The following is a 17,890-nucleotide window of genomic DNA, read 5'->3' on the forward strand; positions in this document are numbered from 1 at the left end:
AGGGTTCAGTTCAGGACTTTCAGAGAGATAATTAACACATCTTCTTAAAAAGAAGATAAAAAACAGTCCCCACAGTTTGGGTTAGTTACATTTAGTTAAATGATTTAGTCCCAATGCCAAGCATAGCTAGGACTCTCCCAGACAGCATGGATGCATTGGTGGTGTGGACACTGAGAGAGGCTTGCTTAGACGCCACAGACGGGCCAAGGGGGCAGTCTGTGGACCGAGAGAGCCGTGGAGACAAGTGAGAAAGACGAGAGACAGAAGGAGGGAGGGGGGGGGGGGGGTGAGAACAGACTACCTCAACAGACTGCGAGGGGAGCAAGTCTTGTTGCCTCTGTGTGTTTCTTTCTCTTAATCCCTAAATCTTGGGTAATCGGGATGACGGGGGAAAAGCATGTTGTCTGATTTAGGACGCCACTCGGCGAGGGGGGGCTGGCTGCTCGGAGCATCTGACAGGACATGGAGGGAGCGGGCAGAGTCGAGCTGCAGATAGTTTGGGGAACTTCAACTTAACCACGTTCTTACCAGAGAAGCCGTCCTGTGCAGCAAAATGTTGAAAAAGAGAGAAAAAAGAAGCGGACTTTCTGTGCTGGGATCCTTTTAGGGTGAGACTTATTGCAATGTACGCAATTGAATGTATGCTTTAACCGTAGACGGCAGGTCATTGTGTAACTTCCATTTGGGCATCAATAAAAACAGAAGCTTCAGCAGATTATAAAGGTGTTGATGAACAGGAAGGGGAAGCCGCAACCCAAGTTAAACTTTAATCTTAAAGGTATAAATTCAACTCTTAACGTTCCTCAAGTAGTCAAAAAGATGATAATATTTGCCTAATATTAGTTGGAAGCCATTTTAAAAAGCTGCTCTAAAGCTTGTGGTACACTCGGCTAATGCATCAACTAAATAAGACTTACGGATAAGTAGGGCTGAAGTTAGGGGAAGCTCCTCATCCTGTTTAGGCCTCTCATGCCACCGCGCCTATTAATAAGTCAACTACAAATGTGCCAGCAATCCAACGAGAAGAACAATACGGGCGTTCGTGTTCGAGTCTCCAAAATGTGACCAGGAATCAGGAACGTTTGGGAAACACTAGCGTATGTAATGTTCAACATCTCTGTTTAAGATGGCGATGGTGTACGGCGGACAAGACACTCAAGTGTGATCCATACAAAAGAGTGTGGGGGGGGCTTCATGGCCTCAACAAGCGACGACCCCCACTTGGGCCCCGGCCCATCTGAGTATTCAGAGATCACTCCGGATTCCGACTCTTTAAGTCTACTTTCTGACGACTCGGTGCTTCCCAACTTTGAGAGGGACGAGTACAAGTACGCAGAGCCACCTGGAACGCTGTATGAGGCGTGCGCTCGGAATGATCCCACATCCCTGGAGAGGATCTTGGAGAGAGGCGTTACCAAGGAAGAGGCCATGGAACTGGACATTAACAGCAGGGTGAGTTCAGGAGGAGAACATGAGAACATTACAATTAAGGATCGACCGATATATCGGGGCGATATTTGTGTTCTTTACTTGAATCGGTATCATCCGATACGCGTGAGGGTTCTCCGATATATTTTTCCACCGCATGATTTCCAGACAGGCATCACAGTCATCACACGGATGCTAGATACAACTTAAAGTTTTGCACATGGTTGAATACTTATTCCTTTTAAAGTTGATAATACTGCTTAAGTAAGTTAAGTATACTGTTTAAGAAATCTGAATCCTACTGTGTTCAATGTTTACATTTCAATAAATATTTGTTTAAACTTGAGACCTGTAATATTTGTTATCATTGTCATTTTTTCATATCAATTGAGGAAGCAAAAGCAGTATCAGCCACAAATATCGACCCAAGCAAAATTGGGGTGATGGAAAAAAATCGGTATCGGCATCGGCTTGAAAAAAAACATATCGGTTGATCCCTAATTACAACAACCAGTAGAGCGATGTCCGTAAAAGACTCCAAAATAACGATGTTGTGTTTAATTCCCCGTCAGAATGGACTAATGGTAGCAGTGTGCAAAGGATTTGTGGACATCGTGGCCCTGCTTCACGTGTGCCCCCTAATAGACGTAAACCACCAAGACAGCGACGGCAACACGGCCCTCATGATCGCCGCCCAGGCCGGTACGTAAAATCAAACCTTCATTTATCACACCGTGTGATGCATGCTGTTGTTTCGTGCATCCAGGCTTCTCTACCATCCTAAACTACATCCTCAACTACTACTCTGGCGTGGATACCGAGGTCAGGGACCCCCGTGGCTTCACCGCCCTTATCAAAGCTGGCCTGCAGGGCAGAGAGGACTGTGTCTCCGCGCTGCTAATGCATGGTGAGTCCATGCATGGGATTTACAATAAACCTCAAAGTAAACAATTAGGGATTTTTATAATGTCTCATATTTCACCTACTAGCAAGATCTCATAATGTATGTACTAGTCATATATTTCATCTCATTTCATATTATCTGCAAACTGTATTTGTATATAACTCTGGGTAAAATTGTTGATTTCTTAATACTTGGGTTTTTTAATATCTAGAATATCTAGAACAGGGGTGGGCAAACTTTTTGACTCGCGGGCCGCATTGATATAACAAAATTTCCGGGGGGGGGGGGGGGGGGCAGACTATATATTTTACACGTAACAGTCCACCTGGTATTATTGTATCTGTAAAATTGTCATGCAATCTGCTATTATTATTTAATATTTATATTTAAATATTTTAAAAATAATACAATATTATAATAATTAAAATAAAATTATATTATTATGTAAAATATGCAAATATAACAATATTATATATAATTAATATAATAATTAGCATTAATATAATAAATAATAATCATAATAGTTATAGTAATAATATAATAATTCTTATTTTAATTTTTATTATTATTATGTGCTTGTGTCTCTTTTTTCAGGAGCACTTTGTAAACAACAGACCATGTCAAACAACGAAATTGATACAACCATCAAAAGGTTGGCTCAGGCCATGATGCCAGGTTGTATGTTGAGTTTAAACGAAATACTTTGGAAAGATTGGGCGGGCCGTATTCAAACACTTGGCGGGCCGGATGTGGCCCCCGGGCCGTAGTTTGCCCACCCCTGATCTAGAATGTATACAATTGGTGTTGTAGAAAGCGATATACTACTCACATGGTTTGAGTAATAACTATAAAAACAGAAGCTTCAGCAGATTATAAAAGGTGTTGTTGAACAGGAAGGGGAAGCCAAAAAGGCTTCCACTTCCCAGCATGCATCACTTTGTGAGCTGCAGCAGAAAATGCAAGCACATGGAATACTCGGCTCATGTCTATAATTCCCAAAATAGCCACATGGTGGTGCCGTATGATTGCGTTGAACTTTTCCACGCTTTCACCCTCACATGCGTTGAAATTGTCGTCTCACAGGCGCAGACATGAACGCAACCGACTATGTCCATGGGCGTGGCCTGAAGGATTGGATCTTGAGAACCGGAAGATTTGAGACCATGAACAGAATCCGCCGACTGCAGGCCCTTCCTGTCGCTGAACAGTTTTGCGAGAACTACGCACCCGAGTGGCCTGAGCTCAGGCAGATGGTGGCCAACGCCACCGCCGCCAAAACCACAGGTCAGAAACTGAGGCAGCGCTTGAAGGACAGCTTCAGTTTCAGCTTCCCTCAAGACCCCCAGGACAATGGAGTCATGGACCACATGGTGCGCATGACCACGAGCATCCACAGCCCGCTCATCGCCACCGGGTGCCGTCCGCTGTGCCCCAGTAGCCCACCCGAAATGGGCAAACGCCGCTTTGCTGTTCCTGAATTACTGGACATGCACAGCAGCAAAGATCTGGAGGAGGGAACCGAGTCACACAGCAACGGCTCCATCACCTCCTCCTCTCCCACGGCCGCATCCGCTGCCTCCGTATCCCTGACCTCCTGCTGTCAACATTCCCAATGCAGGGACAGCATGGCGCCGGGCGGGATGAGAGCGTTCATCCCTCGCAGCGTGGCTCGCAGAAACAGCATCTTCCCGTCTGGTTGCGTACCGAAAATTGAAGTGACCAGATCGGGCGAGCCGACGCCAAAGAAGGAGAAGAAGAAGAAAAGGCAGAAGGGCTACCTGGAGCCTCCTGTGTGGAAATACAAGGAGGCCAAGGAGGAGAAAAAGCAAGAAAAGAAACGACAAGAAAGAATGTCCAATGGGTCCAAACCAAACAAATCAACATAATACCAAAAAATGACATTTCCTTCATTGACTGTGGTCAGGTGACCTAAAAGCTGCTAGGGCAGGGGTCAGCAACCTGCGGCTCCAGAGCCGCATGTGGCTCTTCGGCTTTTTTGTTGTGGCTCCCTTTGCTATTCTCAAATATTTTTTTAGGGGGAAATGCACATCTTGAAAAAATCCAACTTTTTGTGAGACCATGAATGCATCCTGGCTCAGTTCTGGTGATTGAATGAGCAGACAGGATGCTATTCTGTTCTCTTTCACACAGGTAAACATGAAGGAAAAATTTTTTGACATTTCTAAAAAATAAATTTGAGATCAAAAATGGGAACTTTGCGGCAATGTAAACAAATCATGTAATTTTACAGTAATTTACACATACATTTATGTAAGTTTATCTCCAGTACTAGCAAGAGTACTTAATCATCTCGTCTTTTTTTATATGAACTACTTTGACACCCCAAAATTTTCCCCCCAAATTTTTATAATCGGCTCAGAATGTGAGCTCATCACAGCCGTTAGCTAGCTAGCTAAAAGAAACCAAGATGATAACCATGCTAACTCAACAAGTTGGCATCCGTTACATATGCATTTCTATTTGTTGTTGTTGTTGTTTTAAACCTGGGTTTAGCGGCGCTAATGGGCAAGGGGGTAAAATGGCTCTTTTCATAATAAAGGTTGCCGACCCCTGTGCTAGGGCGAATACGCAATATTGACCGAACTCAGGTCCGATTCCGTTTGCTTTTACTCATTTTTGTAACGTAGTCGGATGCAGACTTATTTAACGTAGTTACAGTGGTGTGAAAAAGCGTTTGCCCCCTTCCTGATTGGTCAATGACAACACAACCGAACACAAAATGCAGTTTGTTTTTTTTTTTACATGAAACTTTGTATTATTAAGGTAGGAAACAAAACAACGAGTTTGTAGCCGTTTGTTTCCGTTTGCGGTCACCAACAATGTTTGCGGTGGTTCCGTTTATCACTAGCAAAGTACTTCAGTTCCTGAAGTAGCAAAACAGCCTCGGACCATCATACTACCACCACCGTATTTTACTGGTATGATGTTGTTTTTTCTGAAATACAGCTTTGCTTTTATGCCAGATGTAATGGGACACACAGATCAGTGTTATAAAGCACATATAAACCAAGTTTCATCGTAAGACTCCATTTTGTGTTCAGTCGTGTTGTCATTGTCTAATGTTTAATTAAGTACAAAATAAGACATCAGGAAGGAACAAAAGTAATGTGTCATGAAGGTAAAGCCATATGATAGACTTATGTACCTGCTTGTTAAAATCCAAAGTTTTACATCCCTGTAGCACGTCTGTAGCACGTCTGTAGCACGTCTGTGATGGCGCCACATTAAACCAAATGACTTTCCACAGTCAACAGGAAGTGGATTCATTTTGCACAGCCATGTGACACCTGAGTTTGGGCACTTTTTATTGGTTTTACTTCTGCAAAACATCACATGCTGGCGTACAATTTAGGAGTTTTGACTATCTCTATAGAGCTAATATAATTAGCTTTGTATAAAAGTACGAAGACATACTTTGGTGGATTATTAATAATAGTGTTCCGTATCTTACCAACATATTACATGCTTATAACTTAGTGAAAACTAAGTAAGGTCCAGATAATGTTTCTGCCTATAGCTAAAAATAATATTGCTGTATTAAATGTAAATATTTTCATAGCTAGAGCATAAAAAAAAACTTTTTACGACCTTCTAAATAGAGATGTTCACATTAGAGCCCTCTAGACATGAAATAACACCCCTACAGTCACTTTTACACGAGTATTACCCAATATAGTACGCATAAAAAAGCAAATACAGTAAGCCAGTTAAAACATAAGACATAACATAGTCAAACATTAGCGTTACGAGAGTCGTACTATACTTGTACTTCCCGAGGTATGTATTGTTTGTTGATGCCCAGTGTATGTGTACATGTTATCAAAGTATGATACCACATTTTTATGTGTGAAAATGCTTAATTTGGCCAACAAAAAGGTCAAGTTTGCTTAAATATGTATGTTTTGATTAATAATAGGATGTTTTGTCAACCGTGAACGCTGATTTATTCATATATTTTGAAAAGCCGTGAAGCAGCTAAAGTGGCGAGGGACGACTGGGGCCGAAACATTTCACTCTTTTATGACGTGAAAAAAAATATGTAGCACTTTCTTGATGTTCCTCTGATCCGACACGTAACTTTGATTACTCAGTGATGATAACAAACTTAAGGAACAAACAATGCACGTTCTATGGTGGCATGCCATAGCTCCTCATCCCTGAACTTCTCTAATCCTTTAATCGGATTGGCAGGCTCGTTACGTAACAATTAACTTTTTAGCGTTTGGCTGATTGTGTTTTGTTCATGTACTTTAAATACTCATCTGCAGTCAAAACTGGAAAAACACAAACAATGTTGTTTATTTGACCGCTCGTTACGTCACGTTACATGATTTTCACTTTTGGGTCTCACTTCCTGGCTGACTTGAGGTCAGCTCTGTATTAAATATATCCAGGGTGCGGGGAAGGAGCACATAAGTAAGCCGCCACTCCAGCCAAGACGGACACAATTAGACCTGAGACAGTAACTTGATACTTGTGGCTAAAGCTAGGAGTACACGGCCACCAAAACAGTACTATAGTAATACCACAAACTCATCCAGACCAATGAATGGCGAGGGGGGCGGGGCAAATAGACAATATGACTTGCAGCCATGAAGCAAAGTGACGAAGAAGAAAGGAGGGATTTTACATGAAAAATAACGTCAGAGGCGGCATGGCGGTCGAGTGGTTAGCGCGCAGACCTCACAGCTAGGACACCCGAGTTCGAATGAATGAATGACTTCTCCTCCTATTTTGTGTGGAAGTGGTATCTTTTTGGCTTTTTATTTTGTCTTTCCCAACCCTCTGCCATCTCTGTGTGGAGTTTCCATGTTCTCCCCGTGCATGCGTGGCTTTTCTCCGGGTACTCCGGTTTCTTCCCACATTCCAAAAACATGCTAGGTTAATTAGCCACTCCAAATTGTCCATAGGTATGAATGTGAGTGTGAATGGTTGTTTGTCTAGTAATATTAATAGTATTAATATTAATATAAATGATGATAAAATAACCTGTTGGAGACTCCTGGGATAGCGTCACTATACGTTCATGCTGGATAAACTAACAAGTGGTTAGCACGCAGGCCACACAGCTAGGAGACCCAAGTTTGATTCCATCTTCAGCCATCTCTGTGTGGAGTTTGCATGTTCTCCCCGTGCATGCGTGGGTTTTCTCCGGTATCCCCCCCCATTCCAAAAACATGCTAGGTTAATTAGCCACAGGTATGAATGTGAGTGTGAATGGTTGTTTGTCTAGTATATGTGCCCTGGGATTGGCTATAGCCACCAGTCCAGGGTGGACGCCGCCTCTCGCCCCAAGACGGCTGGGATAGGCTCCAGCACCCCCGCGACCCTCGTGAGGAAAAGCGGTAGAAAATGAATGAATGAAATAACATCAAATGCATGCTTGCGGAAGACAACAACGTATCCCACTCGGCATCTTCCACTTGATGATGATACTGTATTGCAATATGATGTACGCGTGGCAGTTTTCCAACATAAGGAGCCCAAACACAGCCCAAGACCACCAGTGGGCCAAGTGGAAGGACGGTGGAGGAGCACAAGGTCTACCATCCACATTATGGAGGAGTGGAAGATGATACCAGTAGCAACGTGTGCAGCTCTAGTGGATTTCTAACCCGAGAGCAATATTATTAAAAATGAGACATGAGCTAACATGAACATGAACTATGACACCATAGAGTAAGTAATAATACAGCAAATAAGACATACAGTACACAAGTACTACATCATCATATTGAGTATGATATCCGGATTTGGCCTCCTTATTGTATCATGAAGTGTTTAAAGCACATTCCTGCCAGTGAGCAGAGCAGGCTAAGTCCACAGGGGAAAAGGAAAATGAGAGGTTTAGCAACAGGAAAACCGCTATGAGAACATTCCAGGCAGAGCTGAGGCTGAGTGGGACAATAAGGGGTGGGACAAACTATACACGTTGTTTAAAAAAAAAAGAGTAATCTTGCCTTTTGATCATGTTCAAAGAAGTCAACAAAAGTCCTGGCTTCATACGACAGAGGTTGTTGGAGAACCCCTCCGGGTAGAAGGAGTCTAGCATCGGTACTTTGTTTATCATTGTAGATGTGGACTGAGATGAGATCGTCTATTTCGGTAGCTGCTCCTGCGAATATTTGTCAACATTTCAACGATTTTTACAACCCCAGCTTTTAGTGGACAACGTTTGAGGATGTGGCTTCGTTTCACTTCAGCCTTTCTTGAAGGAAAAAGTAAAGGAATGGAGACGTTGGCGTTTTAAAGAGGCGGCGGAGAGACACTTGAAGTTGACATGGGAGACGTGCGGAGTTCACACGCATCACGTTAAAAGGAGAGCTGTTAACAGGTAAATGGCGTCGGGTGCACTTTGTTAACTTTCCGCAGCTTCTAATGCATGGCAATGGCATGAAGTGCACCTGATATGGAAACATTCATCAAATTTCTCCAGCGAACTAAACAGGTGTCTTACACCTGAGAAGGAGATGAAAATATTACCGATTTACAAAGTTACCCTGAGTACGTCACTGATACGAAAGTCAAGTCATGGCACATGAATAGCTCTGTATTAACAAACAGACCAAACCATTCATTAGATGGGGAGAGGGGGGGGGGTATTGATCACCAGTTCAACCAAGTTCATGTATTTTGCCAGTATTCCTTTTTTTTTTTAAAAAAGCATAAATATTTGCTTAAACATCCATCTATTTTCTATACGGCTTATCCTCACTCGGATCATGCTGGAGCCTATCCCAGCCGACTTCAGGCGAGAGGCGGGGTACACCCTGGACTGGTCACCAGCCAATGCAGGGCATATTTAGACAAACAAATATTCATAATTAATTTATAATCATTCATATTTTTGGACAATTTGGTGCGACCCAGAATTCCTGGCAATGTATTCCTATAAGTATATTGCATAACTTACATGTCTTACATTATTCCTGGTGGTCATTCCAAAGTTTCTCAAGCACTGGATTGCTAACTTAAGGACTGCACAATAAAGCTTGCAAGTTTTGTAGAATATGAGAATATGAGGTTGAGGCCCAGTTTGGGGGGGGGGGGGGGGGGCTCAGAGGCTGGCGGGCTGATGCATGCCTCCGCCATCCAGCACGCTAAGCACGCTAAGTCATCCAGATGGAATGAGAGATTTGCTTCCCCGAGTCTAAGCTGTCGATGGGAGGAAGAGATGACAATGGATCTTTTCCCCTCGGGTCACAGGGGCGTAGCGTTGGACGGAACGGAGACAAACCGAGGGGGGGGGGGGGGCTTCAAGAGGAAGTGTGCCGGAGCCTACGACGGAGGATATAATTAGGCCTCCCTGCTATGTCAGGACCTGCAGATGATAAAATGATGGTCAGATAAATGAAAGCCAGCTGTGCCCCGTCCACGGAGGAAAGGCGTGGGCGGAGTTGTGTTTATGCTAGACGCCAAGATTTGACCAGGTTGCGCAATGCAGGAAGTGCTTTCTGATGTTTGCTATTATCGTCTTGTGGTTTCAGAGCAGAGTGCACGGGGTTGGATTTAGAGGCAGGGGATGCATGCTAGCAATGCTAACATGCTAATGTTACAATGCTAACACCTAGCATCATAGTGCAATGTACCAGGAATTCTAAATGTCCCGAATGACTTTGGAATGATCTGAATGGGTTAAGAAATATGGAAGTACTAAATGGCAGGCATGTCAACAACAGTGGGAATGTTTTTTTTAGCCGAAATTTGGGCATTTCTTTTTGCAGTACATACTTCCCATAGCATGCTTTGGTGATGTATGACTGCTGTGCTACTACGCGACCCCCGGCGCTGCAGCCCTAAACGACGTTGAACAATGAGCAGCCAGAGTCTGGGCGGCTAGCCGGGTGGGGCCGCTCAATGGCAGGAAGCGTAGCCATCAATATTTACTCTGCAAGCGAGGCAGCTGGGAAGTCAACAGGCTCGGAGCCTGGCTAGTAGCGCAGCGCTACACGCAGTCTCGGCACACTTATACAAACACTCCAGATTGCTGCACCCCCCCCCCAAAAAAAAAAAAACAAGCAATTACAACACAGGCAGACAGGCTGGATCCACTGACCTTTGTTTTCCACACCACATTTTTCTACTCTTAATCTTGAATTTCAATCACAGAATCGTTATTATTGTTATTGTCTGACTATATGTACAGCCAGAGCTTATCTAACCAAAGTTCTTGTTTGTGTGAACATATTTGGCCGATAAAGCGGATTCAGATTCAGCAAATTAATATTATTACTGGTCTTGAACCAGTCATAAAGTGCTATATTTATCACTATATTGACAGTTACTATGGTACACATTATGTCATTGTATAGTCATATCACCTCGTACTTCGGTACGGGACAAGAAATTACAAAATTTAAAATTTAAAAAAAAAAAACAAAAAAAAACCCTTAAACTATATTAGGAAAGCAGGAAGTGAACAAATGTAACAGTTAGTGATTGTAAAAGTACCAGATGGAGGGGTAGGATTTAATAAGCTGTGCTTCTTCCTACTCCTTTTGGACATGTGGAACTGGGAACTGATTATGGGATGCACTCAGTTGTAATCTGATCCATGCCAAAATAAAAATAAAAAATAAAATAAAAAATAATAATAAAATTTAAAAAAAAATTAAAACAATTATTTAAAAAATTTAATTATATTAGGAAAGCAGGAAGTGAACAAATGTAACAGTTAGTGATTGTAAAAGTACCAGATGGAGGGGTAGGATTTAATAAGCTTTGCTTCTTCCTGGGAACTGATTATGGGATGCACTCAATTGGAATCTGACGCATGTTCAAATGAAATAAAACCATTACTATTATTATTTTCTTTTTATTACTAATGATATTTAATATTTCTGCATGTGGTCCACAGATATGGGCGGCTCTGCTCGCTTCATGACGATGTTGGTCGGACTCTTGCTGTTGGTGTCTGCTCGCCCTGCGGGTGAGTGATGCAAATGTACCGCCAACTTAATATTACACATTTTGGTAGGTAGCTAGGTAGGTACTTTAGGTACTTTATTCATCAAATTTGCAGCAGTCATCCAACACATTTACACTTATTTGCAATTTCTAGTGTTGAGTTCAAAAGTTCCGGAATTTTCCAGCTTTGAGGAGCTTACCAATCACAAATGCTTCATCACGCTCATATTGTACCATTCCGCTGCCTCCTGGTGAACAAAAACAGCAAAAAAAAACTCCTTTTGCAGAAACATTTTGTTGTTTTAATGCTAAGTTGTCCTCTAAAGCAAATCATGTCTGGAGAAGGTTAGCTCTTAGGTCAGCCATGTGTACTTATCGAAGGGATGACAGTATGTTTTGCTCACCGGCAGAGTCCGAGGATGACGGGAAGCATCTCTGTACATGCGAGAACGACAAAGGCACGTGTGTGAACGCCACGTGCAGAGGGGACATCTGCTTTTACATGTGGGTGCAAGGCCACGAGGAGAAAGGTTGCTTTTCCAACCATAACTACAGGGAGCAGTGCTTCACCTCCTTCGAACGCTTCCACGTCTTCTGCTGCAGGGAGAACCTATGCAACGCCTTTGCGACGCCACCTCCGAACATCAGTCAGTAATCCAACTCCTCAGTCCGAGTACTACCACAACGATTTGTACTGTGCTTTACTATGACATTAAAAAAAAAACGTATGTAACATTTGTGGCTCCAGATGGAGAAACAACGACAGCCCCCCCACAGCGGCTCCCCCCAGACCTGTGGATCACTGTGGCTCTGCTGATCTTATTCACGCTCTCCAGTTTATGTGGAATGCTGTTGTTCCTACGCTTCCGGCGTACACACGCATGCCTCAAAAACGTTGACGACCACAACGTTAGCATGCACAAGGTTCCCAACGGCGACGAGCCCACGTATGGCGTAAGGGATTCGATATTAAATGTGATGTCATCATGTCTGGACTTTCGTTTTTTTAAATGGGCTTCTTGTGTCCTCCACCAGGGGATATTTGATGAGTTCTGCACCTCAGGGAGCGGAACCGGGCTGCCCTATCTGGTCCAAAGGACTATGGCCAGGCAGATCTCACTTGTGGAATGTGTTGGTTAGTCTCCATCGTACCTCAGGCTCCTTCTGTCGTGGAGTTTTACAATTGTTTAATGATGCCCTTCCCAGGTAAAGGCAGGTACGGAGAAGTGTGGAGAGGAACTTGGATGGGTGAGAGCGTAGCCGTCAAGATCTTTTCTTCAAGAGATGAGCAGTCCTGGTTCAGAGAGACTGAGATCTACAATACTGTGCAGCTTCGGCATGACAACATCTTGGGTACTGCGCTGGATTTGATCCCAGTAGATGTGGAGCTTCAGATAAACTCCAAAAAACCACGTGTCTTCACTTCTCGCCCTAGGCTTCATAGCCTCTGATATGACATCCAAGAATTCCAGCACCCAGCTGTGGCTCGTCACGCACTTTCACGAGCTGGGTTCGCTCTACGACTTCCTGCAGTACAGCAGCTTGGAGCCCGAGAGCTGCCTGAAGATGTGCCTGTCTATGGCGTGCGGCTTGGTTCACCTCCACACTGAGATCGTCAGCTCCCAGGGCAAACCCGCCATCGCTCACCGAGATTTGAAGAGCAGGAACATCCTGGTGAAGAGGAACGGGCAGTGCTGCATCGCTGACCTCGGTACGAATGCAACGGTAGCAACGAGTCCGTCACGGTGCATTCAACAATCAGAAGGTTCTGCTTTATCCTGACTCTCCCAGGTCTGGCCGTGATCCACTCCCAGTCCAATGACTATCTGGACGTGGGCCACAACCCTCGCGTTGGCACCAAGCGCTACATGGCACCCGAGGTCCTGGAGGAGAGCATACGTATGGACGTCTTTGAGTCCTACAAGCAAACTGATATCTGGGCCCTGGGCTTGGTCTTCTGGGAAATTTCACGCAGAACGATCATCAATGGTAGTGTATGCTGTTTATGTACTGTTTATATGCTGTTTATATGCTGTTTATATGCTGTTTATATGCTGTTTATATGCTGTTTATATGCTGTTTATATGCTGTTTATATGCTGTTTATGTGCTGTTTATGTTCTGTTTATGTGCTGTTTATATGCTGTTTATATGCTATTTTAGTTCAGGATTTCATCAACACATTTCCAAAAACATGCATGTTAGGTTCAATGGCGACTCCAGATTGTCCATAAGTATGAATGTGAGTTGACTGGCAACCAGTCCAGGGTGTACCCCGCCTCTCGCCCAAAGCCAGCCGAGATAGCCTCCAGCATACCTGTGACCCTCGTGAGGATAAGCGGCATAGAAAACACGTAATGTTTGATAATTTAAAACACCGGCGCATTGATACAAATACTTATGCTAGCATTTCAATAACAACAGCAGCAACAACACATACAATGTCCGCTGTACTTGGGATGGCCGTGTCTTCCAGCACAAGTCGTGTGCTCCAGTCACGCTGACGGCAAACGAGCATGTTATCGATATTTATATATCTAGTCAACAAGTCAATACTTGTAGAACTGCAAGTCGCTAGCTTAGTCCGCAGCCGAAGCTCAGCGGTAACCACTAAAGAAATTATAAATAAAGAACTAAATAAAGGTAAATGAGAATTCCTTTGCATATTTGCATATTTTTCTGAAAAGATATCACAATAATTATTTCCCCTAGTACCTTAATTACATTTATTTTTAAGGAGTAATTCTGTAGGTTGGGAGTAATTCAGTTACTTTCGGAGAAACTGTAACTAATTAATGTGCCTTTTTGACGCTGCATAGTACAACAGACAGTGAAAAGATATGTTTATGTTTCTGGTGGTAAATCTGTCTTATTAACAGTGATTTATGATTTATGACAAGATGATGTGTTTGGCTGCTAAGTACAACATGGCTGAGTGGACAATCACAATAAAGGAAGAAAAATGAAAGTGAAAATAGCAAATTGAGGAGAAAGTCACCTCCGCAGTCAACAACTTGTTTGTTTGTTTGGGTTTGTTTTACTCTAAATAACGCTTAACTTCTTTTTACACTTGAATGTCTCTTCCAAATGCTGATTAAGGTTAAATGTTTAAATGCTTAAATGTTGCTGAATGGCTGTCAATCATCAATCATCATTCAGCATGGATTGAAGAGGCTAGACTGTCTTTGGAAGTATCTTCCCTTCTTGTGACTTTATCTATGCTCCGTGTGTGTACTGGATGTGCGTGTACTGCATGTGCGTGTACTGCATGTGTTGTGTTTTCTCAGGCGTGTGTACGTTTGAGGCAGTTAGTCCCGTGTCTCTCAGCACTCGGCTGTTTTCTTTGTCTGGCTCCGTCTCTAATATCCTCGCTCGTTATTAGCACTAGCGTAAGCGTCCTATCTGGTGTCAGCACTTGCTTGTACATAATCCAGACGCCGGTCTGCAAGCATGCAGATTCATACACATACTGTAAATACACACACTGTGTACTACACATTCGTAGCGTTTATGATCATATTCACAAGGGAGTCTTTATCTGCTGTCTTGTTTAATCCATAACCTCCCATTAGCTCAAGACAAAAATGCTATTTCAGGCCTGATGGAAAGATGAGACTGATAATGAGATTTATCATTTCAGTTAGCAATTTTTCCACGAGGCCTCATGGAATGTGCTGAAATATTTTTGGAGCCAAAATCTTTTTTTTTTGTTCCAGGGATTGTGGAAGAGTATCGTCCTCCCTTCTTTGACCTGGTGCCCTCAGATCCCAGCTATGAGGAGATGAAGAAAGTAGTCTGCGTGGATCAGCAGAGGCCCAGCTTGCACAACCGGCTCCACTCCCACCCAGTAGGCTGTACACTGTTAGACTCTTTGGGGGTCCAAACTTTGATACTGAGGGGCTCATACTGGAAAATCAAAGGATGCGGAGCACCATTTTGGAACTTTATTTTGAATATTGTTTAAAAAAGAGATTTGTATTATTAGTGTCAAACATCCTTTTGCCCCTGTGCCACATTTTGGACACCCTCCCCAGTCCATCCAGCTATTGTGCAGGTTTTGACATACCGTCGAAGTAGTACTAGTGGTATTCATGTGCTTGGCTGTCTGTGTGTGTCCAGATCATGTCATCCATAGTGAAGATCATGAAGGAGTGTTGGTTCCAGAACCCCCCCGCCCGCCTCACGGCACTGCGGGTGAAGAAGACCCTCTCCAAACATGACCAGGACAGTGACTTCAGCATCAACAAACTTAAGCAGGACATCTAGATCGCCACGCCGGCGACTCCAAGCGTATTGTTAAAATATGTGCTACATTCCCGCCAGCACGGTGATGAATATCATTAGCATATTTTTATGATGCCTTTTCTTAAAACATTATCATTTGTGTCTAGACTGTTTTGTACCCAAGGCTATTTTACTTTCCCGTGACTAAAATCCCCCAAAACGCTGAGCAGAGACACAATGAGGAAGACTTTCACTATGAATAATAATTATAAGGCTCAACATAACACAATGCCTGTTCTCTAAGCACCTAAGTACCTTTTGTGAAATTACTTTAGCCGCACGCACACATTGAATTATTTAGTTGTGTATATGTAAAACACATTATTTTTGTAGTTAATAAGGGCTATGCAATATCACATATTAAATATGTCATATTGTATGTAACTGTATTTTTTAAAAATTGATGTATTTTTCAAGTGTTTGGCATTTGAACACTTTGATTTGTACCCGATGCAATCCTCCTGTTGACCACTAGAGGCCACTAAATGTTAAGGATAAAGGATTGTGATGATCACGCTGGTAGGAGCAGTATTACACAAACCCCTTAAGGAGGAGGCTAATTAATGACTTTATCAATACAATCCTGAGCTAACAGGATTGTATTGATAAAGTCATAACTATAAAGTCCAACAATTAAATTAAAAAGTCAATGTTTGAATTATGCAGGGGGGAAAAAAAGAACTAAAATGACATATTATTTAAAACTCAATTCCAATTGTAATTAAAAAGACATGATAAAATACATTTGGATGTTGTCTTTTTCTTTATAATTATGTGTTCATTACTGGTGACGCAATGGCTTTGTGGTTACCATGTTGACCTCCAATCTCTGTTGAAGTATCTCTCCTTGGAGTTTCTATGTCCTCCTGGTTTATTCCAGGTACTCCAGCTTCCTGCATGCTAGGCTAATTGGAGAATCTTAAATGTCCATAAGTGTGAATAAAATCCATTTTATTTGTATAGCTCTTAAAAGCTACCCAAGACACCTGATAATGACATTAAATAAGGAGAAATAAACACAATAGGTTAAAATAAAAGAAAATAAAAGAAAAATAATGCATTTTCATATGTGTCTTGTGATCGCCAAATGTCAGCTGGGATAGGCTCCAGCACTCCTACGCCCCTAATGATGATAAACAGTATAGAAAATGATTATGGTGGAATGGTCATTTTGTGTTCATCTATTCCATTTGTGTGTTCATGTTGCACCTTTGTCTTAGTGTGTGTCTGTGTGGTTGCTGACCAAACGCTATATAGATAATAACAAACGCCCGCTGTCTGGTCAGTGTGATCAAGAGCTGGTTATTTTTAAACACTGCAAAGGGGAACGGGGCGTCGTGGGACCAGAGAGGCCTGAGTGGCTGTCTGAGTTCACGTTTCCGTCTGTTTCCTTCTCGTGTTATGGATGTCCCAGCTAGAGGAGGGGGGTGGATTGGTTGAGGAGATACTGTAGATGCAACATGGATGCAACACAGTGCACAGAAAATGGCGGGGAAAGACAACTGAGACGCACTTAAGCTCAACAACCAACACACTTGTGAGCATTCCGGGAGGGTTAGTGATAAAAGCGAGCACTGAAAAGTCCCGAAAGCAGATCTCACTGATCTCACAAGTCGTGCTACGGTATGCTAAATGGCCACCAATGGTTGCTTCTTTGCACAGAACATATTAGCAGGAAGCCCTTTCTTTGCAACTGATGAGTCACAGTGGTTGAATGGAAACATCTATCTTCCATAAACAATCTCTTTTTCCGTGCCAAGACATATCTAACATTGTATTAACAATTGCGTTTTTAAATAATTTAACGTTCATTTCCCAGTTAAAGCAGAATAAAACTGTTTATGTTTTCGGCAATGATAAATGAGCGTCAGACATTTTTTTTTTCTAAAATCAACCCCCTCCTGGGGCACTGTCTGAAGTAAATTATGGATCACTGAATAATGCATGAAAGGGAAATATTTCTAATTAAATATTATTATGAATAAGTGGGTTTCGGATGGCCGTATTTTTGTTAATTATTTTTCAGTGTACTACCTGAATTTGTAGTGTGTTATTTTTCTGTGAGTATTGAGTAACAACGTCAATTGTGCGTCAAGTTTGCATTGAGTCACACAACAATTGCAAAATACAGTCGAGGTTACGAATTCACACGCACTTATCAGGAAATGAATGAATGATATATTATGAGCACATATACGCAAAGAACCGTCCTTATTCATATTTACAGTCAATGTTAGCATCACATGCTCCAGCATAATTAATAATGATTTATTTCATCCCCAACACATTAATTTCATTATGAATTAATATATTATGTTGGAACATAGCTATGTGTATTGGGTACATG

General features: G+C 42.5%; 3 protein-coding genes across 5 annotated transcripts in view; 2 read left to right on the plus strand and 1 right to left on the minus strand.

Moving 5' to 3' along the window:
• LOC131136428 (rho guanine nucleotide exchange factor 25-like) overlaps positions 1-17,890 on the minus strand; it is a 68,893-nt gene that overhangs the window by 38,187 nt on the left and 12,816 nt on the right. The window lies entirely within an intron of this gene.
• Positions 420-6,506, plus strand: LOC131136432 (photoreceptor ankyrin repeat protein-like). The gene is made up of 5 exons (XM_058083234.1): positions 420-608; positions 1,127-1,452; positions 2,001-2,130; positions 2,195-2,335; positions 3,416-6,506. Exons 2-5 carry the CDS (start codon positions 1,195-1,197, stop codon positions 4,216-4,218), a joined length of 1,332 nt encoding a protein of 443 aa, XP_057939217.1. The 5' UTR covers positions 420-608; positions 1,127-1,194; the 3' UTR covers positions 4,219-6,506.
• LOC131136430 (activin receptor type-1-like) lies at positions 8,249-16,646 on the plus strand. 2 transcript variants are annotated; one of them, XM_058083230.1, is made up of 10 exons: positions 8,249-8,687; positions 11,211-11,282; positions 11,671-11,907; positions 12,009-12,214; positions 12,296-12,395; positions 12,467-12,613; positions 12,696-12,971; positions 13,052-13,249; positions 14,976-15,106; positions 15,379-16,645. In XM_058083230.1, the coding sequence occupies exons 2-10, from the start codon at positions 11,213-11,215 to the stop codon at positions 15,523-15,525; spliced, it is 1,512 nt and encodes a 503-aa protein (XP_057939213.1). In that variant the 5' UTR covers positions 8,249-8,687; positions 11,211-11,212; the 3' UTR covers positions 15,526-16,645. The 2 variants fall into 2 exon arrangements, with proteins under 2 accessions (XP_057939213.1, XP_057939214.1); XM_058083231.1 differs by lacking the exon at positions 11,211-11,282 and having other exon boundaries at positions 8,250-8,687; positions 15,379-16,646.

Source organism: Doryrhamphus excisus, chromosome 10, assembly GCF_030265055.1.
Source record: "Doryrhamphus excisus isolate RoL2022-K1 chromosome 10, RoL_Dexc_1.0, whole genome shotgun sequence".
Lineage (NCBI taxonomy): Eukaryota > Metazoa > Chordata > Actinopteri > Syngnathiformes > Syngnathidae > Doryrhamphus > Doryrhamphus excisus.